The 21378-nt window shown below is 53.4% G+C and overlaps 1 protein-coding gene and 1 long non-coding RNA gene across 2 annotated transcripts in view; one reads left to right on the top strand and one right to left on the bottom strand.

The window, feature by feature from the left end:
• Nucleotides 1-1406, top strand: part of LOC135978349 (fibrinogen-like protein 1-like protein) — a 39906-nt gene extending 38500 nt beyond the window's left edge. Inside the window, exon 3 of the mRNA XM_065579299.1 lies at nt 262-1406. Coding sequence (XP_065435371.1) covers nt 360-941 — 582 coding nt within the window. The 5' untranslated portion in view covers nt 262-359 and the 3' untranslated portion in view covers nt 942-1406. The remainder of the gene's footprint in view (nt 1-261) is intronic.
• Nucleotides 1407-18189: 16783 nt separating this feature from the next.
• LOC135978347 (uncharacterized) lies at nt 18190-21048 on the bottom strand. Its single transcript, XR_010595757.1, has 2 exons — nt 20017-21048; nt 18190-18862 (listed from the first exon to the last, which is right to left on the bottom strand). It is a non-coding gene; the product is annotated as an uncharacterized LOC135978347 (long non-coding RNA).
• Nucleotides 21049-21378: the final 330 nt, after the last annotated feature.

The following is a 21378-nucleotide window of genomic DNA, read 5'->3' on the forward strand; positions in this document are numbered from 1 at the left end:
CTTGGTTTACACTTGATTCATCTCTTCAAGGTTTCTTCAAAACCAGCAGAGCAAGAAACTATTCTTATTTTATTTTATTGGTAAAATGAAAGTGTAAGATCTGGAGCCGGATTCTGTGGCTGTAGTATTGTGAAATACACAGGACCTGACTCTAAAAACCCAGCCTCCAGTTACCCCAGGCTGATTTGATTGAGCTAGCTAGCGCGCGCTCTCTCCCCCCCTCCCTCCCGCCCCCTTAACCTGATGTTCATGGCATTTCAGGGTTCCCCAAAGACTGCAGCAACATTCCCAGGGACAGCCCCAGCGGGGTCCATGTCATCCAGCCGGCAGGCTCTCCCCCTCGAGTGGTGTGGTGTGACATGGACACCGAAGGCAAAGGCTGGACCGTTGTGCAGAGAAATTCTTACAACACAGAGATCACCTGGAAGGAGTCCTGGAGCACCTACAAGTACGGCTTTGGGAACGTGCAGCAGGATTACTGGCTGGGCAACGAGTACCTGTCCCTGCTCACGCGGCAGAACATCTACAAGGTCTGCTTTGTTGTGGAGGACAAATCCAACAACACCCGCTACGCAGAGTATGACATCTTCAGTGTCGAGGGTGAGCCCAGCGGGTACCCGCTGAGGCTGGGCAGGTACTCTGGGGACGGCGAAGACTATCTCACCACCTACCACTCCGGCCTGGGGGGCATACACGACAACATGAAGTTCAGCACGACTGACAAGGATCAGGACCAGGCCAGTGGGAATTGCGCAAGTAGCTATGGAGGCTGGTGGTACGACAAGTGTCAGAACGTCCTGCTCAATGGGAAAGGCTTCATCTACTGGGCAGGGTTCTGTAAGAGTGGGGAGTGCAGGTCTTCCCTCATCCTGGTTAAGCCAACAGACGTGTGCTGGGTCCGGCAGGAGGAGCCCATCCTCCTTGGGAGCCGGCGCCGCTGAGAAGGGGAGACAATATTAGATCAGACACGGCGCGCCAGCCCCCACCTAATCAGTGCAGTCCCTGCAATGCCTCTACTCTGCTCACTCCCTTCCTGTTGGCTTCTGCATGGTAAATCCCCTGGAATAAATGCTGAGAGCCGACCCCGCCGGTGCGTTCGAATGACACGAACAGCGTGATTGGTGTGTATAACTGGACCCCCGCTTCCACTCTGCCTCGCTGGAAGCCATGTCACTCACTACGACTTTAGACCCACATTAACCTCTGCTTCTCCCAGCCCTGCCACTGCCCCTTGGCATTAGTGATCAATGAATCATGACACTGGATTTCTAGCAACTGTCATTGAGCGTTTCAATGGGGGATGACTCAAAGCCAGGACTTTACATCTGAATTCTGCATGTATTAGCAGTGGTGAGTTTAGGTTCAAAAACCTGGCCTCTGTGTTTTTAATAAATATGGTTATTACATGAGAAAACATTGCAACAGTAATTAGTTGCTGATGAACCACTGAGATTAGATAGACGTGCAACGAAACCACACAATAAAGATATTGGTGTCCCTCTTCAACCCAAGGGGCTAGTCAAAGTTTGGGGCCCTGGGGATGTTCCAGTGGGGAGCAGAAATTGGCAATAGAGTCTGGTAATTTTTTGATGTCTTGTTTATTGACAAGGAACATACAGAGTCCTGCTTCTCCAAAAACAGCAGGAACCAACAGCAGGGATTAGCCTCCCTGCTCTCAGCTCCAAGCCTCTTTAGCCAGCACCTGGCCCAAAAGCTCTCTATGCTCTTCCCAAGATCACACCATGCTCACAGGCTCTGCTCGGCTTTCCTGCTCTGCCTCCGTGTCCTGGCTGCACTGCCCGGCTTGTCTCTGTCACACACGCACCAGCTCAGAACAATACTCGGTGGCATCCTCTGCCCACCTGGGGCTAGTTTCTGGGCACACGCCATCATGGCTTGTTCTACACGAGGCCCCCTTACCTGTTGCTTCCAGCTGTCTTAAATGAAGAGTGCATCCTCACAGCTGTGTCAATGAGATTTTAACTCCACCCATCACATGGTATAATCCAGCTCCTAGCAGTGTATTTATCTGTCAGGCTGACGTCCTCTGAGCATCTCTGAGCATTTCCTGCCTGTTTGGCTTCAGTCACTTCAATCAAAGTTCATTGTGAGCAGATGCTGAACACCATAAATGCTAACAGCCAGGGGCAGGAGCACCCCCCCCCCCCCGAACAGGGAAAGAACAGGCTAAAGAACAAGTCAGCTGGGCCTGATGAAGTTCACCCTCAGGCAGGGCTTCCAAATCGTGGGCTGTAGCCCAAAGATGGGCCATGACGTAGCCCTGGCTGGTCCACTGGCAGGGGTGAAGATGGGGGGGAATGTGAAGGGGCATTGCCCCCCCCCCAAAACTGCATCTTTCCAGTCCCCTCCTGACCATGGCCTTTCAGTGCATCCCCAGGACACAAGGCCCTGTCTAATTGGCCTTCCTGACAGAGCCTGCGTGGAGAGCGTGCGTAGGGGGGAGTTTGGGGAGCAGGTTTGGAAAGAGGGATGTTTTCAGGGGGAGGGAAGCTGGGAGCCGCTGAGGTGCAGCTGGAAGGTTTCCTCCTCCCTCCTCAGCATCTGGGGTGCAGACAGGTGTGGGAGGGGGTTGCTATTTTGCAGTTGGGAGTATCAGGGACCCCTCACCCCCCCGTGCACTGAGCTGTCCACTCCATCTCGGTTGCTGGTGGTGAGGTGGGGTGGTGAGGGGGGTGGTGAGGTGAGCTGTTTTGCAGTGGCGGAGCGGGGGATCCCCCTGCCCAGGGCACTGACCTCTCCCCTTCCCGCCTCCCATCTCCGCTGTCCGTGCTGGGAGCCACCCCCACCCCCAGTCTGCTCATTGCAGGCTGCTCTTGGTGCCCTCCCCAGCCAGCCATCCCTCGCCGGGCTGGAGCATGACGCTGCAAGCGGGGACATCCTCAGCCTGTCCCGGGCAGCCAGCTCGCTCAGCCGTTTTGCTGACTGGGGGCTCCCTGCCAAACCCAGGGTTCCCCTGCACCATTCCCCCCAACTTGGGGTCCCACCCACACCCCAACTCCCCCCTGAACATGGCTACCCCTCCCCTTCCAAAACAACCTGAACTCTTCATACGCCACAGCCCACCCCCGCCCCTCCCCATGAGCCACCTGGCAGCAGTGCCCTCCATAGGACCAAACTGCTCTCCATGTCGCCCTCCCACCCCCACCCCCCAGGGCCAGGCTGGCGCTCTCTGGGGCTGGACCCCGTCTGTGACTGGGGTTTCAGCACTCCTGCTTCACAGATGTATACAGAGCACTGTATAACCAGAGTTGTCATAACTATAAAGGGAAGGGTAACAGCTCTGCTGTGTACAGTACTATAAAATCCCTCCTGGCCAGAGACTCCAAAATCCTTTTACCTGTAAAGGGTTAAGAAGCTCGGATAACCTGGCTGACACCTGACCCAAAGGACCAATAAGGGGACAAGATACTTTCAAATCTTGGTGGGGGGAAGGCTTTTGTTTGTGCTCTTTGTTTGGGAAGTCATTCGCTCTTGGGACTGAGAGGGACCAGACATCAATCCAGGTTCTCCACATCTTTCTGAACAAGTCTCTCAGATTTCAAACTTGTAAGTAAACAGCCAGGCAAGGTGTGTTAGTTTTTACTTTGTTTTCTCAACATGTAAATGTACCTTTTACTAGAGTGTTTACCTCTGTTTGCTGTACTTTGAATCCGATTTCTAACACAGCGTTTTGCTCTGGCCTATTGCTCTTTAAGTTTGATTACCCTGTAAAGTTATTTTCCATCCTGATTTTACAGAGATGTTTTTTACCTTTTTTCTTTAATTAAAAGCCTTCTTTTTAAGAACCTGATTGATTTCTCCTTGTTTTAGGATCCAAGGGGTTTGGATCTTGATCCACCAGGAGTTGGTGAGAGGAAGGAGGGGGATGGTTAATTTCTCCTTGTTTTTAGATCCAAGGGGGTTGGATCTGTATTCACCAGGGAATTGGTGAAAAGTTTCTCAAGGCTTCCCAGGGAAGGGAATCCACTTGGGAATGGTGGCAGTGGACCAGATCTAAGCTGGCAGTTAAGCTTAGCAGTTTTCATGCAGGCCCCCACATTTGTACCCTAAAGTTCAGAGTGGGGAAGCAGCCTTGACAAGAGTCTAGTGACTCTCTCACCCTGGGCTCTCCCCAGTATAGACTCTTGTTCACACTAGTCAAAATGATGTTCAAATGCTGAGAAGGAGCAGGGAAGAGGCACAGAAATGACTTGTGGCCTGGCCAGCACACCTTCAAGCAGGCAACCCGACTGGCTGCAGCTAGTCAGCTTGACTAAGCAGTTCCGAGCTCTGTCATTAAGGTCTCTAGTCACCCAGCAGGAGGAGGTAGCTGCATTTCAGGTTTTTGCTCTAGCAGACAAAGGTGTAAGGAGAGTTGGCAAAGCTGATGTTAGAAACATTGACACTGGAAATCCATGTAAGTGTAGAAGAGTGACGGAACCAATCGTGCGGGGATGTGGGAATTCACTCTCACCTGGCCTCTGGGGATGGAGGCAGCACGTGGCTGGCACTTCTCGCTCCTGCCGTAGGAGGGGCAGGTGCTGCTACCGACTGCTCCCCCTAACCCCCAACCTGCTGCGCTCTGGGGATGCTGCCCTGCTGTGGAGCTCTCAGGTGTCTTGAACTGGAATTTGTTTGGAGAGAAACTGCTAAGGAGCCTTATCAGCCCCGAGCAGAGAGTACCTGGGAGCCTGCCTGGGTCGGGCGGGTCTGGTACAGCCTCCCCCAGATAAGGCTCTTCCCTGGACCTGCCACCCATTGGAATCTGGAACGATTCCCTCCGAGGTAACACCCGGGGCAGCCAGGGCAGGGCAGGGCACGGCTTGCTCCCCTGGAGCGTTAGGGGTTTCAGGAGTCAGAGGTGCCAGCGGAGCAGGTTGTACGTTAAAGCAGCGAAGGCAGTTGGGGGGCAGAGGAATTGGGTGCTTTGCCATTGCACTTGATCAGCTCAATTTGAAAATTCTTTCAAAGGAAATCCAGATGTATAGATCTGACTGGGGTACATGTACACACATACACACGCACACTCACATGTGCACACTCTCATGTGCACATACACGTACACACATACATACGCACATGTACACATACAGATGTATACAGACGTACACATACACGCACACACGCTGTCCCTAGAGCGCCCCAGGATGCGACTGACGGGGTGGCTGGCTATTATGGAGGCAGAAGGGGGTTGGGAGAAAATAATCAAGAAGAACTTTTGCTGAAAATGCAAACCTAAGCTGGAAATCTGTGCAGGGCTGGGCTCAGCGAAAATGATCTTTTGAGCTGCTCTTGTTAACCGTGGTCCTGTACTTCCTGGTTTGCGTCGGACCCAGGCAGGAGACTGGGCTGCTCTCAGCTGTAGAAGCCATTGGAATGAGCCAGGTCGGAATGAGCCAGGCCCTCAGAGCCTTCTGCCACCAATCGCCCCAGCAGTCACTGATCCACACCAAACCATGTCCTTCCAGTCAGGCAGTTTCATATGCACACGTCAAACCCTTGGTTTGCCACTCAGACACCACGGTGATGGGCACAGTAAGGACCGAGAGACGCTAAACAGGCAGACAGACAAGGAAATAGTGGCCCTGGCTACAGGTGTGTGTGTGGTGCAAACGGATGAACACCAGTTGCTGGCTGAAGGCACAACCTTAATACCCGCATCTCCTGTCTGTCAGCTATCGTTCGTTTGGCAGCCTGAGCTCCGATTTCTAACGCAGCGTTTTGCTCTGGCCTATTGTGGTTCTCATGTCGGGGGCGCCTTGGCCCCTGGTATCAGGAGCGGTGCGAAGGAGGCTGCTTTTCAAAGGTCCTTAAGTAGAGTTGTCAACTTTCTACTTGCACAAAACCAAACGCCCTTGACCCAACCCCTTTCATGCCCTTCCCCAAGGCCTCACCCCCACTCACTCCAGCCCAGCCCACCTCCCTCAGTCGCTCGCGCTCACACCCTCACTCACTTTCACTGGGCTGGAGCTGGGGGTTGGAGTGCAGGGAGGGGTGAGGGCTCCAGTGGGGATGCGGGCTCTGGGATTGGGCTGGAGATTAGGGGTTTAGGGTGCCAGAGGGGGATCCGGGCTGGGGCAGAGGGTTGGGGTGCGGACTCTGGGAGGGAGTTTGGGTGCGGGAGGGGGCTCAGGGCTGGGGTAGGGTTTCTGGGTGCGAGCTCCGGCCAGGCGGCGCTTACCTCAGCCGGCTCCTGGTCAATGGCACACCGGTGCTAATGCAGGCTCCTGACCCCTGGTGTCCCTCCGCTGGCAGGGTCTGAGCAAGGCCTGCCCAGAGAACATGGATGACGAGCTCTCGATCCTGCTGACAGCACCCCCCAGCACAGACAAACTCCAGCACATCTTGGAGGCGAGCAGAATGGGGAGGGGCCGCAGGGGGTTTACCTTAGCCCTGGGGACTCCTAGAAAGAAGAGACTGGAAAATCCATGTTTCTATTGGATCCTTCCGACTATGCATTCGTGATATAAACTCACTGGGTGACCTTGGGGTAACTCACTTCCCCCTTACGGCATCAGTCTTCTCCACTATCAAATCTACACTGGGGAAGAAGGACAGAAGCCCCGACAACCACCTTCACCTCTGGGTGTCTGGTCCTGGGAGCCGAAACCAACTGGACTATCTGCCCCATCTCCTAAACTGCCCTGTCTTTCCCTCCTAGGGCCTTGTCCTTAGTGCTCAGCCTGGCCCCTTCCCAGCTTGTCCCTGACCTTTAAAGGACGCTCCAAGCCCCTCCCATGCCTGCTTCCCTTGGGGTCTCTCTCCTGGCTGAGCACAGGCTGCCCTTCTATCTCTCAGCAGGCCTGGGTCCTAGTCACAGGCTGCGTCTTGTCACGTGACCCCCACACTTATTCCCTTCGCCCTTGGGAGCTGCATCACCTGGGCCAGGTGCAGTTCAGCTCCAACCCCTTTCCTGGCCATCTCACCCTGGGACAGGTTGAAACTGGAAACCTGTGGGTAACAGTAACTGGTTGCTCCCAAAGGTGCTGAAGACACAATGGAAGAGGAAATCCTTTGGCCTGGATTGAAATTATTCCGACTGAAAGTGAATGAGAGAAAATAGTTCCAGAGTTCTCTTCCTAGCAGCAGAAAATGTAGCGATTGATAGAGGTTCAGGTCAGAAAGGACCATTCTGTGCATCTAGTCGCCCCTCCTGTATAACTCAGGGCCTAGAATGTGACCAAGTGGTTCCTTCAGCCAACCATAGCATGGGACTGAGCCAGAGCACGTCTTTTGGAACGACATCCACATGCAGGAGAGCCAGCTGGCTACCAGAAAATCTCTCTTCTGCAGTGACGTGGGGTTAAGGGACACGGGGGAAAAGACATGGAGGCTGTGACTAAACTTAGAGCAGCAAGGCCAGGAAAATCAGGGTTAGGTCCCAGGCCTGGCTATCAGATCTGCTGTTTTCTATTCCTGGCTTTGGGACCATGAGCGAGTCTCTGCACCGCTGGGTGCCTCGGTTTCCCCAGCTATCAAATGGAGCTAATCAAGGTTTTGTTTGTTCTCCCCATTTTCCAGGGTGGGAAACCGAGACACAGTTGGGACCTGTCTACACTACAGGTCTGTCGTGCGTTTGTAATCTGCTGACCCCCACATGTTGTTCAGAGCCTATGGACAACACAGCTCCTAAAGGTACGTTTGTTCTGTGCTTATCCCATATGTACCAGCAGGGCTGGACAGCATTTCTCACTGTGCTGTGGGGAGCAGGTCCTGGGTACTAAGGGTCTGAAGAAGCTCTCAAGGACTAATTTTTTAAAATAATTGTTGGGAGAAAACATACAATCACTGCGGATAAGATTGGGGGGTGACAAAATACAGGCAGAGTGGTAAATCCTGATGGCGAGAGGGCAGTGATACACAGCGATCTGGCTCATTCGGCCAGCTGGACCCATTCAAAGAAAACAAGTTTGAGCAGAGCCCAATGCAAGGTCCTATATGTAGCCACAAGGCATGCCGGCCACACCTCCAGAATGGGGACGTGTATCCAGGAAAGCAGTGACTCTGAAAAGGATTTAGGGGCCAGAGTGGAGAAGCCACTCAACATGAGCTCCCAGTGTGATGCTGTGGTGAACAGGGCTAAAGCCATCATTAGACGAAGGAGCAGAGCCGTGAGTAGGATAGGGAGGTGACACAGCAGCAGTGAGACTGCTATTGGAATACTGCCTCCAGTCTTGGTGTCCTCCTTTGAAAAAGATGGTCCTAGAAATTGGAGCTGGGGCAGCAAAGAGCCACCAAATGTTCTGAGGGCTGGAGAAAAATGCCTTCTAGTGAACTATTGAAAGAGCTCAACCTGTTTAGCTTATCAAAAGAAGATTGAAAGGTGACTTCACTGAAGTGTTGAAATGCCTTAATGGAGAGAAAATATTGGGTATTAAAGGGCTCTTTAATCGAGCAGAGAAAGACAGAACAAGACCCAATGGCTGGAAGGGGAAAAGAGACAAATTCCTATGACAAATAAGGCACAAATATTCAACAGCGAGGATGATTGACCACAGGAAGAAGCTACCAAGGAAAGTGGTGGATTCTCCATCTCTTGATGTCATTAATAAAGACTAGATGCCTTTCCGGAATGTGTTTGCCCCAAAAGTAGCTATTGTGGTAGACAGGAGGCCTGTGATATGCAGGGGGTCAGATTAGATGCTCTAACGGTCCCTGCTGCCCATAAAGTCTACTCATTTCTGAGAAACCGAGTGTAGCATTGGGAGCAGCTTGTGATGTTTTACTGTCTAGCCGGCTTGCTTCCTAGAATGAACACTCATTGAGTGGGGTGATCCACAGGGAGTAGCTCAAACCTCCAAAGTGTCTGGCCTGTGGCAGGACAGTAGCACTGCAGGGGAGGGGTGGGTGTGGCAGTGACATCACAGAGGTCTTTTACAGGACCTCAGCCTATTGGCCAAAGGTGCTGGGGAGGTGGTGACCTCACAGAGGGATGCTGACATCAGCCAGGCAGGACAGGGGCGCAGGGTCAGGGAAACCTCAGAGACCCCTGTGGCTTTGCTTCAGCAAGTCTCCTTCTCGAGGTCTCTCTTTGAGGTCTGAGAGAGTATTTGGGTTCATGTATGTGACCACCAGGAGGAACCTCTTTTGAGTTTTCTCCTTTCTTTTTCCTGATTTCACTAGAAAACTGACGTCCCTGTTTAGAAGGTAAGAGCCTCTGAGAGGTTTGGAACCTGTTCACTCTGCTGCATCAGGCGCCAGCTGAATTTTAGGCATGGAAAACACTAGCTTAAGGTGGCCAAATTTTATTCCCCACCTGGGATTTTGTCCCTTAGAATCTCTGGGGACATTAAGGTTTGTCCTTTTTCTTTTACCTTTTCCTCCATCCCTCCCTCCTTTCTCTTCATCTCTTACTTCTTTTGTCCTTTCCCTGTTCCCCTCCCACCACCAGGATGGGTGTGTGTGTCGTGGGGGGTGCTCTACAACTCCCATTGTGGGAGGTCCACTGAAAAATGTGGGGCTGAAATAGTGCTCAGACTGTGATCCCCAGCGGTGACCTGGGCCATCCTTTGGGCTCTCTGGTGAGAACCCTCATCCTCCCGCCCCTCGGTCTCTACCCTAATTGGCTGAGCAGGGGGTTATTGACAGGGAGGAGACTCAGGTCCCTGTTGTTTTCTTTTAAGACCAAGTAAATAGTCATAACCAGTCATATGTTCGACAAATTTTGCTGCTTCTCTGCAGTTCATTATTTTCTCTACCATTCCAGTTCTCCTAAAATACTTGCTGAATAATTACTATGAACTCTTGCTGGTCTGGAACTCACTTGAGAGCACTTTATTCAGGTCATTCAATGTCTGAAATTCAAGATCCGATGGTTAGTTTGAAAATCAGGGCTCTTGGGTCCTATTCCCAACTCTGCCACGGACTGGCTGTGTGACCTAAGACAAGTCAATTCTCCTTTCTCAGCCTTAGCTTCTCCCTCTTTCAAGTAGGGATAACAATCCGCTCCTACCTACCTCTCGGCGGGTGGAGGATGGGGATCTATTGGAGAGTGTCACTAGGAGCAGTGCATAAGATGAGGTGTCCTATCGTGTTTACTCAGATCAGATTATGACATAATAGAATGGCTGAAATAGTCTATTTTATTTGTATTTTATTATGTTTCAATTGTTAAGAGCAGCAACTACTTAGCTCAGACTGAAACATCTTATCTAATTTTTGAGATCTAAGTGTCTCCTCTTTGTGTAGCTCAAACCTCCAAAGTGTCTGCCCTGTGGCAGGACATTAACACTGCAGGGGAGGAGTGGGTGTGGCAGTGACATCACAAAGGCCTTTTGCAGGACTTCAGCCTATTGGTCGAAGGTGCTGGGGAGGTGGTGACCTCACAGAGAGATGCTGACATCAGCCAGGCAGGACGGGGCGCAGGGCCAGGGAAACCTCAGAGTTCCCTGTAGCTTTCCTTCAGCAAGTCTCCTTCTCGAGGTCTCTCTTTGAGGACTGAGAGAGTATTTAGGTTCACGTACATGAGCGCCAGGAGGAACCTCTTTTGAGTTTTCTCTTTTCTTTTTCCTGATTTTACTAGAAAACAGACGTCCCTGTTTAGAAGGTAAGAGCCTCCGAGAGGTTTGGAACCTGTTCAGTCTGATGCATCTGGCGCCAGCTGAATTCTAGGCATGGAAAACACTAGCTTAAGGTGGTCGAATTTTATTCCCCACCTGGGATTTTGTCCCTTAGAATCACTGGGGACATTAGGGTTTGTCCTTTTTGTTTTACCTTTTCCTCCATCCCTCCCTCCTTTCTCTTCATCTCTTACGTCTTCTGTCCTTTCCTCTGTTCCCCTCCCACCACCAGGAGGACTCTGTGTGTGTGTCGTGGGGGGTGCTCTGCAGTGGGAACAGGGACAATTCTCTAACTTTGGGCAGTCGAGAGCCTGGGTGAGATAAGGGGCGTTAAAGCCCTTTGTGAAGGAGAAAGGGGAGTTTCACGGTGTTGAGCACCAAGGAATTCTAAACTTTGCTAAAACATCTAGTCTGCAGAAACCAGAAATGGTCGGGGCCACATTGTAACCATTGTCTTTTTTAAAGCCCATTGAGGGATGTGAGTCCCACCCTTTTAGGTATCTGGGGTGCTGGGAGAAGAGAAGGGGTGCCTGTCTCCATTTTATGGCCTCAACAAACTAAGTGCTGTGCCCCAGTTCTCGTCAGAGATCCCTGAAAAAGAACATCTTCCCATCCATTAACATACCTGGAAAGATACTGGAACTCCTTATTAAACAATCAGTTTGTCAGCACCTACAGGACAATTCGGTTCTTAGGACTAGTGAGCATGGACTTGTCAAGAACAAATCATTCCAAACCAATCCTAGCTCCTTCTTTTGCAGGGTTACGGGCCTAGTGGAAGTGGGTAAACAGTAGATGTGATCCATCTTGGTGTTAATAAGGACATTCTCACAAACAAACTAGGGAGATGTGGTCTAGATGCAATTAGTATAATATGTGTGCACAGATGGTTGCAAGCCCGTACTCCAACAGCCCAGAACCAAACAGCAGGAAGCAGATCATGCAATGAACTCCTGCCAGTGCGTGTAGATTGCATTACATGCACCCCTGTGGGGGAGGAGGAGCTGCTCTGGCTGGGGCAGGGATGGGGAGGGACCAAACAGGCTGGTTAGTGAGAGGCTGCCTCGACCCCAGACTCACGCCCGCTCCCCGCTCGGTTCCAGGATGGCCAGGCTCCTGAGGAGGTTCAGGAAGAAGGCTCTGCAGGTGGCCCCAGAGCCTGAGGGAAGCAGCTGCCATCTTCCCCCGGAGCAGAGCGGCTCCTCCGTCCCCACTGGCGGGGAAGGAGCTCCCGGCCAGGCCAGGAGGTGGAAGTGCCCAGCCTTCTGGCGGAGAAAACCCGCTCCCAGCGCAGGCGCCGAGGTGGGAGAGGCCAGGTCGAAATGGAGCTGGACTAGGCTGCGGCTGGGCAGGCAGGACCCAGCGCAGGAGGGGAGCCAGGCAGGGTGACTCTGGGGCATGTTGTGTGGGCAGCAGCGGCCCCAGGAGCCCAGCCCTGATTCCCAGCAGGAGGCATTGCCCTGCCCGGTCACTGAGGACCTTCCAGCCTCCCCAGGGCAGGAGGTGGAGGATCCCTGTCCCACCACCAGCAGCTCGGCCCGCTCCCCATGGGACAGCAGCAGTGCCTGGGACTCGGGCAGCAGCGAGGCCGATGGACGCCGCAGCTTTGTTCCAGGTGAGGAGCCAGGCTGGGCTCAGGGAGAGGTGAGGGCGGGGCTGTGAACACCCTGGGCCCAGGCCCTCGATCAGTGCTATGGGAGCGGGTCCCCAGCCCAGGGGTCTGGCCTGAGCCACATGAACCCCACTGACACTAGATGCTGCCACTTTGGTCCTTGGTGCTCCAGTTTGGGGGAGGCATCTCTCAGGGAGTCCAGGACAGCGTGTGGGGGGGTCTCTTTGCTATGGGCTCCTGAAGGAGTTGGCTTTGGGGAGAGGCTCACTCCCAGGATCAGATACAGGAGGGGCGGCAGGGTCCAGGGAACAGGTGCTATTCCTGCCCTGCCACTGTCTGTCTGAGAAACCTTGGCCTTGTCATTCCCTGGCTCGGTGCCTCAGTTTCCCTTCTTGCCAGCCTGTGCCTATTTCCCTGCAGTTTCACCTGCGTGTTGGTGCCAGTCCCATCCCCGCACTGCACAGTCTAATACCGGCTCCTCTCTCTTGCCAGCACCATGACACCTGCCGTGGAGCCAGAGCTGGAGACCCACCTCCTCCGAGCTGCCCTGCACGCCGTCTTCACCCTGGGCATGGAGAAGGACACCGCCCAAGTGCAGGTAGATCATGCTAAAGTCATGGATAGAAGAGCCAGCTGTCATCCTGCCATGAATCCTTGCTAATTGCCTGCAGTGGGATGTGAATGAGAGAGGCCAGGATATGTATTTGGGGGTCTCACCAGTGCTTCCCAGAGACCCCACTTCCCATCCTGTGGCAAGTTTAGCCCCAGTTTCCCTAACTCTGACCCATGGCTCTCCCTTGCTTTCAGGATCTGCCTAGGGTCTTGCCAGACCTCCTGGACACCATGCTGGGGAACCTGCTGGCAGAGTCCCCAGACACCGACAGGTTCCAGTACATCTTGGAGGTGAGCCCGATGAGAGGGATGGGGGCAATTTTACCTTCACTCTTAGATCCATTTTCCAGTCAGTCCTCCTAGCCGGGCCCCCAGTGGGCATCCTTGGTCAGGGCAGTCAGTGCAATGCCTCCTTTCCCCACAGCACATTAACTACTGGATCGTGTCCAGGGTGCCGCGAGAGAGAGCCAGGGCCGTTAAGAGCAGCACAGCCCTGCTCAGATCCACCATCACCCTCCCCGAGTTTGACATAAGTGACCTCTGACCCCAGCTTCCTGACTCCAGGGGTAGGTGATCTGGCTCCGACGGGCTGTAGGATCTGCTGCTGCAGGGGCTGTGGGTTAGGAGTGTTCCTCTTGGGGAGGCAGAGTCAGAGCAGAGAGTGAGCCTGGCTTGTGTCAAGTTCTTCTTCTCCTAGTTAAGTGGTGACTCTGGGCTTTTAAGGGGACTGTGCTCCAGGTTCATGCCTCCCTGTCATCCTGGAGCAGCTGGGGAAGCAAGTCCTCATGGAGGGCCCTGCCCACAGCCCTGTGCTCAAGGCTTCCTTGGGGGCAAAGGAAATTAAGGGTCTGGCTCTAGCATCTCCTGCAGAGGGGCTGAGGGGAAGGAGAGTCCTGGCCCGGGGGGGACTGGGAGCTGACAGGAAAATGCTGATGGAGTCCCCTCTCCCTCTCCCGTCCATTAGAACTCAGCGGAATTCCCCAGGATGGGTCACCACATGGCACAGCTGGCTCTGTCCGTCAGTGACCCAGCCAAGGACATCAGCCGGCAGGCCAGGGAGGGGGTTTACCGGCTCTACCAGCTGCTGCTGCACCAGTGGGGTAAGGAACCCAGCTGGGAAATGGCACCTGCTAGAAGAGTGAGACTGGGACCCCAGCCAATTTCTCTCAGACTGACCCCGGCTGGAGGATGAGTCTCTCTATCTCTTTCTGTGTTCCACACCACGCCCTGCAATTCTGTTGGGCCGGGCACGCAGCGAGGACTCTGCCACTGTGCAGCCACCAATGGGATTGGAAGGACACAAGCCCTGCAACCAGAAGGACAAATGTGTGTGTGTCTCACTCCCTGTCACCTACTCCCTCCTGGGGGAAACCCAGCAGCTGATGGGGGACAAGGTGAGCAGCTGCATTAGACTCAGGAGATTGGGGCGGGGCCCAGGCCTCATTCCCATCCTGTGGGGCCTGGCACAAGGAGCCTGGTGGGGAATGAAAGGGAGAGCAGGTGCTCCTGGGAAGGGAGATGAATTCGCCTACATGAGCAGGAGCGAGCCAGCTTGTCCCCGGAGCAGCTCCACCCAGCTCTTTAGCCAGGCTAATTAATGACAAGCTTTGCCTCATCCCAGACTTATGTTCTTAGGACAGGGTGCTATCGCTCTTGGGAAGGGCAGGAGAGTCCCCCAAGTGCCCTCTGCGAGACTCTCCTGTCCCACAGGGCCGCACCCAATTCCTAGTGGTCTGGTGTCTGTGTCACCCGAGCCACCACCCAGAGTTGCTCCCATCACTGGCAGCCTGGGAGGCCAAGGACTGACGGGTGATGGCGTCTGACCAGGCAGGGCTGAGGCACATGGGCAGGGGACGCTTGTCCTGCTGCTGGCAAGGCTGGACCTGTTCTGGACAGAACAAGAGGATTCAGTCAGCAGTAGGGTTACCATGTCTAATAAATAAAAAAAGAGGACCCTCCACGGGCCCTGGCCCCGCCCATTTCCCCACCCTTAGACCCGCCCCAACTCCGCTCCTTCCCCGCCCTAATTCCGCCCCCTCCTCCCTACCACTCCCAGCCATGGGGAAAGGGCTGCCCCAGCGCTACCGGCTTCACGGTTTGCCGGGCAGCCCCCAGACCATGCGCCCCCGGCCGGCGCTTCCCCAGAGCACCTGGAACCTTAAAGTCTGAGAGGGGAGGAGCGGAGCAGCTCAGCTGGAGCCGGGGAGGAGAAGTGCCTGGCCCGTGGCTCAGGGTCCGGAGGCAGCGGGGGCTGCCCGAAGCCAGTAGCCCTGGCTCGGGCAGCTCGGCTCTTAAAGTCTGAGAGGGGAGGAGCGGAGCAGAGCAGCTGCGGGAGGGGAAGTGCCCGGCCTGGATTTTCTCGGACATGTTTGGCTTTTCCGCAATTCCCGCCGGACGGGGGTTTGATTGCCGAAAAGCAGGACATGTCCGGGAAAAAATGGACGTATGGTAACCCTAGTCAGCAGGGGCTGCTGATCCGTCCCATTCACCAGGGCTGCCATCCTACGGCTTCCGCATTAGTGGCTGGGGAAAGGGAAATGGGATGGGGGTGACTTGGGGAAAGGTCTCAACCTCCCCACATCCCACTTCACTGCTGCCAGAATCCCTCCTGCCCCCCCGCTACAGTCCCCTTCCTACCCAACCTGGGTGGGGCTGGAGGAGAGGGGTCTGAGAACTTGAGCTGTGGATTGGAGGTGGAACAGCTGTCAGGGGCACTGAGGGGGACGTGGCAGGAGCTCCCCGTACAAGGAGGGGGGTTGCCACTGGAGGTCACTAGGAAGGACAACAAGACTCCATCCTGGGGGTCAGGAGGGGGAATCCATCCCTCAGAGGTGGGCAGGGGCTGGGTGGAAATGCTGCTGGTTCCAGGGGCCGTTAATCCCCCCTGATTCCTCGGAGGCGTCTGAGTCTCAGACAGGTTCTCATTCCCTTGCAGCAGGAGGACGTCACGGCCAATGTGATCGCCAGCTCCGTATCATGCGGCACTTGCGCCAGGTGCCCGAGGCGCTGCAGGGCCTGTGCCTCTGAGGCCACCAGCAACTCCCGCTCTCTGCTGCAGGTACTGCTCTGGCTCTCTGTAAATGGGGAGCTAGTGGAAGGGGAAGTGGAGCCCCCTGGCACTCACAGAAACTCTCTCCCCTCTCTGTGGAGCAGGGTCCTTTCCTCTGCCCCCAAATTCCTTCATCTGGGACAGGAGCTCTTTCCCTCACACCCATTCCCCTCCCCCCTTTCCTTGATCTACCCCCATCCCATTCCCCCTGCGCCCAGGCAGAGCTCTGCCTGCCCCATATGGTGCAGAAAGCCCTGTGATATGCAGGGGGTCAGATTAGATGCTCTAACTGTCTCTTCTGCCCATAAAGTCCACTCATTTCTGAGAAACCGAGTGTAGCATTGGGAGCAGCCTCTGCTGTTTTACTGTCTAGCCGGCTTGCTTCCTAGAATGAACACTCATTGAGCGGGGTGATCCACAGGGAGTAGCTCAAACCTCCAAAGGGTCTGGCCTGTGGCAGGACATTAACACTGCAGGGGAGGGGTGGGTGTGGCAGTGACATCACAAAGGCCTTTTGCAGGACCTCAGCCTATTGGCCAAAGGTGCTGGGGAGGTGGTGACCTCACAGAGAGATGCTGACATCAGCCAGGCAGGACAGGGGCGCAGGGCCAGGGAAACCTCTGAGTCCCCTGTAGCTTTCCTTCAGCAAGTCTCCTTCTCGAGGTCTCTCTTTGAGGACTGAGAGAGTATTAGGGGTCACGTACGTGAGCGCCAGGAGGAACCTCTTTTGAGTTTTCTCCTTTCTTTTTCCTGTTTTCACTAGAAAACAGACGTCCCTGTTTAGAAGGTAGGAGCCTCCGAGATGTTTGGAACCTGTTCAGTCTGATCCATCTGTTCCACAAGTCCTTCAGTCCAATCCACTTCCCTAACTAATTTCCTTAACTTTTTAAAGTTAGCCCTTTTGAAAAAAAAAACCCTAGTCACAAATCTATTTTTGTTTACCCTTCCATTTAGTTTAAACTGAATTAGCTCATGATCGCTCAAACCAAGGCTGTCCCCTACAACCATTTCTTCTAAGAGATCCTCACTACTCACCAAAACCAAATCTAAAATGGCATCCCCTCTTGTTGGTTCAGCAACTACTTGGTGAAGGAATCCATCAGCTATCACATCTAGGAAAATCTGAGCCCTATTATATTACTAGCACTTGTCCTCCAGTCTATATCTGGGAAGTTAAAGTCTCCCATGATCACACAATTCCCATTAGTATTTACTTCATTAAAAACATTGAAGAGGTCTCTATCCCTATCCAAATCAGACTCCTGTTCTAACAGACAGCAACCCCCCCCCCCCACCCCCCACCCCGAAAGGCAGAGATAGAGCCCAGGAATCGAGATGGTGGGGAAATTTCATTGAAACCGTTTCTGACCGAAAATCCTATTCAAACTAAACCAGTTTGTTTCTTGAAATCATAACAAGTGGCAATGAAAATTCTTTCTCACAATGTGTTAAATTGTCTCGTGGCACTCAAAGAGGAGACACTTAGATCTCAAAAATTAGATAAGATGCTTCAGTCTGAGCTAAGTAGTTGCTGCTCTTAACAATTGCAAAATAATACAATACAAATAAAATAAACTATTTCAGCCATTCTATTATGTCCTAATCTGATCTGAGTAAACATGATAGGACACCTCATCCTATGCACTGCTCCTAGTGACACTCTCCAATAGACCCAGCAGTCCTTATTTCCAGGCCCCTTCACTAACCACTGCTGCACACTCCCTCCCACAGCTGGCAATTACAACCAGGCCCTCGTGTCCGGTCCCCCTGCTTTGAGAGGGAGTGTGCTCCGCTGGAGTGATTGGAGCAGGGAACTGGGAGTCAGGACTCCTGGGTTCCATTGCTGGTTTCCTATTGACCTGTGAGACTTGAGGTAAGTTGCTGCCCCCTCTAGGCTCTGTCCCCAGCAGTCAAATGGGGATTTCATACTTTCCCACTATTGGAAAGTGCTGGGAGAATCCCCCAGCAAAAGCTGCTCTGACAGTGCTAAGCAGCATCTGTTTGCTTGTGAGAATGTCCTATGGGACTGTGTCAAAAGCCTTATTAACACCAAGATAGATCACATCTACTGTTTACCCACCTCCACTAGGCCCCTAACCCTGCCAAAGAAGGAGCTAGGATTGGTCTGGAATGATTTGTTCTTGACAAGTCCATGCTCACTAGTCCTAAGAACCAAATTGTCCTGCAGGTGCTGACAAACTGATTGTTTAAAAAACAGAGGCTGCTCCCAATGCTACACTCGGTTTCTCAGAAATGAGTAGACTTTATGGGCAGCAGAGACCGTTAGAGCATCTAATCTGACCCCCTGCATATCACAGGCCTCCTGTCTACCACAATAGCTACTTTTGGGGCAAACACATTCCGGAAAGGCATCTAGTCTTTATTAAATGACATCAAGAGATGGAGAATCCACCACTTTCCATGGTAGCTTCTTCCTGGGTTCAATCGTCCTCGCTGTTGAATATTTGTGCCTTATTTGTCAAAGGAATTTGTCTCTTTTCACCTTCCAGCCATTGGGTCTTGTTCTGCCTTTCTCTGCTCGATTAAAGAGCCCTTTAATACCCAATATTTTCTCTCCATTAAGGCATTTCAACACTTCAGTGAAGTCACCTTTCAATCTTCTTTTGATAAGCTAAACAGGTTGAGCTCTTTCAATAGTTCACTAGAAGGCATTTTTCTCCAGCCCTCAGAACATTTGGTGGCTCTTTGCTGCCCCAGCTCCAATTTCTAGGACCATCTTTTTCAAAGGAGGACACCAAGACTGGAGGCAGTATTCCAATAGCAGTCTCACTGCTGCTGTGTCACCTCCCTATCCTACTCACGGCTCTTCTCCTTCGTCTAATGATCGCTTTAGCCCTGTTCACCACAGCATCACACTGGGAGCTCATGTTGAGTGGCTTCTCCACTCTGGCCCCTAAATCCTTTTCAGAGTCACTGCTTTCCTGGATACACGTCCCCATTCTGGAGGTGTGGCCGGCGTGCCTTGTTGCCACGTATAGGACCTTGCATTGGGAGAAATGCCGTCCAGCCCTGCTGGTACATAGGGGATAAGCACAGAACAAACACACTTCAGGAGCTGTGTTGTCCATAGGCTCTGAACAACATGTGGCGGTCAGCAGATTACAAACGCACGACAGACCTGTAGTGTAGACAGGTCCCAACTGCGTCTCCGTTTCCCACCCTGCTCTAAGTTTAGTCACAGCCGCCATGTCTTTTCCGCCATGTCCCTTAACCCCACGTCACTGCAGAAGAGAGATTTTCTGGTAGCCAGCTGGCTCTCCTGCATGCGGATGTCGTTCCGAAAGACGTGCTCTGGCTCAGTCCCATGCTATGGTTGGCTGAAGGAACCACTTGGTTACATTCTAGGCCCTGAGTTATACAGGAGGGGCGACTAGATGCACATAATGGTCCTTTCTGACCTGAACTTCTATCAATCGCTACATTTTCTGCTGCTAGGAAGAGAACTCTGGACCTATTTTCTCTCATTCACTTTCAGTCGGAATAATTTCAATCCAGGCCAAAGGATTTCCTCTTCCATTGTGTCTTCAGCACCTTTGGGAGCAACCAGTTACTGTTACCCACAGGTTACCAGTTTCAACCTGTCCCAGGGTGAGATGGCCAGGAAAGGGGTTGGAGCTCAACTGCACCTGGCCCAGGTGATGCAGCTCCCTAGGGTGAAGGGAATAAGTGTGGGGGTCACATGACAAGACGCAGCCTGTGACTAGGACCCAGGCCTGCTGAGAGATAGAAGGGCAGCCTGTGCTCAGCCAGGAGAGAGACCCCAAGGGAAGCAGGCATGGGAGGGGCTTGGAGAGTCCTTTAAAGGTCAGGGACAAGCTGGGAAGGGGCCAGGCTGAGCACTAAGGACAAGGCCCTAGGAGGGAAAGACAGGGCAGTTTAAGAGATGGGGCAGATAGTCCAGTTGGTTTCGGCTCCCAGGACCAGACACCCAGAGGTGAAGGTGGTTGTCGGGGCTTCTGTCCTTCTTCCCCAGTGTAGATTTGATAGTGGAGAAGACTGATGCCGTAAGGGGGAAGTGAGTTACCCCAAGGTCACCCAGTGAGTTTATATCACGAATGCATACTCGGAAGGATCCAATAGAAACATGGATTTTCCAGTCTCTTCTTTCTAGGAGTCCCCAGGGCTAAGGTAAACCCCCTGCGGCCCCTCCCCATTCTGCTCACCTCCAAGATGTGCTGGAGTTTGTCTGTGCTGGGGGGTGCTGTCAGCAGGATCGAGAGCTCGTCATCCATGTTCTCTGGGCAGGCCTTGCTCAGAGCCTGCCAGCGGAGGGAGACCAGGGGTCAGGATTATGGAACCTGGGGTGACACCTGCCAGGATGACAGCAGGCTCTGTAGTCCTTGCCCAGAGCACATTTCTGCAGAGGGCCTAGTGCACAGCAGTGTAGGGAACAGCCAAGCTGCTAGGGATGGGAGCTAGGCTTCCTGGCAGAGTCCAGCACCTAAAGCCCAGCATCTGCAAGGAAGGGATTCCCCACAGAGGGGCAACATCATCTCCCACACACAGGGAGTCTCCCCCTGACACTTGATTCATCCTATGGCCTGTTCCCATCTCTGCCCACCACACTCCCAACTCAGCAGCTCCAGCTACCGAAGGGAGCACGAACCAGAGGCCTTCCTGCTCCTGGGACAGAGGAGTAGGTTGATGATCTACCTGGATGTGAGCGTTGGCCTTCCCCATACCCAGGGTCTAGACTCCATTCAGGGCAGCGCACAGGAACTGTGATTCCTATTCTGGATCTAGTGGCAGCTTCAGTTTGCTGGCAGGAGACTGTACATGAGACCTTGCAGTTGCGGGGGTGACACAGGCACTAACATGTGCATGGGAGTTTGAGCAACAGGGCAGAGGCCTGTGTGGGGCAAGGAGGGCAGGGATTTGGGAAGCAAGAGCAGAGGATCAAACCCTTTCTTAATGTGGGTCGGGATGATCCCCATTTCAAAGACAGAGAAAGTGAGGCACCAGGTGGGAGAGTGACCTGGCCAGGATCACGTTACCGCTCAGTGGCAGGACTGCAGACAACCCGTTCCCTGATCTCCTCACTGGACGCTGCTGCCCCTCCTGTATGACCCCTCCAGCCATCCTCGCCCACAGGCCATCCCCACCACTCTCCAATACCAGGCTGTTTCCACAATGGAAGCAGGCTTGTAACAGAGTTCACTCACCGATAGGTGCCCCTTCCTTCAAGGCCTGGGGTCACAGATTTCTTGCACTAGCACGCCCGCCAGCAGGTTTTGGGCTGGGAACTCAGCCCTTCGGCCAGGCGACCATCTTTTAGTCCACTCCTTCCTGGGTCGCGCTCATCCCAAACGAAAAGTCAAAAAATGTCTTTAACTGAAACAAGATCCTCTGTCCCTTGGGGGCTTTTCCTCAGCCTGACTTTGGCTCAGCCTGCCCTTGCTGGCCGTGGTAGCCCTTTCTATGGCCCGGTACATTCCCTTCCTTAGAGACCGTGGGAGAACCAGTCCTACCCTGGATTCTAGGTTCTGCCCCAAGGCCCTGTACCGAACAGCTAGGCCTGCTCCTGT

This window comes from Chrysemys picta, unplaced genomic scaffold (assembly GCF_011386835.1).
Source record: "Chrysemys picta bellii isolate R12L10 unplaced genomic scaffold, ASM1138683v2 scaf218, whole genome shotgun sequence".
NCBI lineage: Eukaryota > Metazoa > Chordata > Testudines > Emydidae > Chrysemys > Chrysemys picta.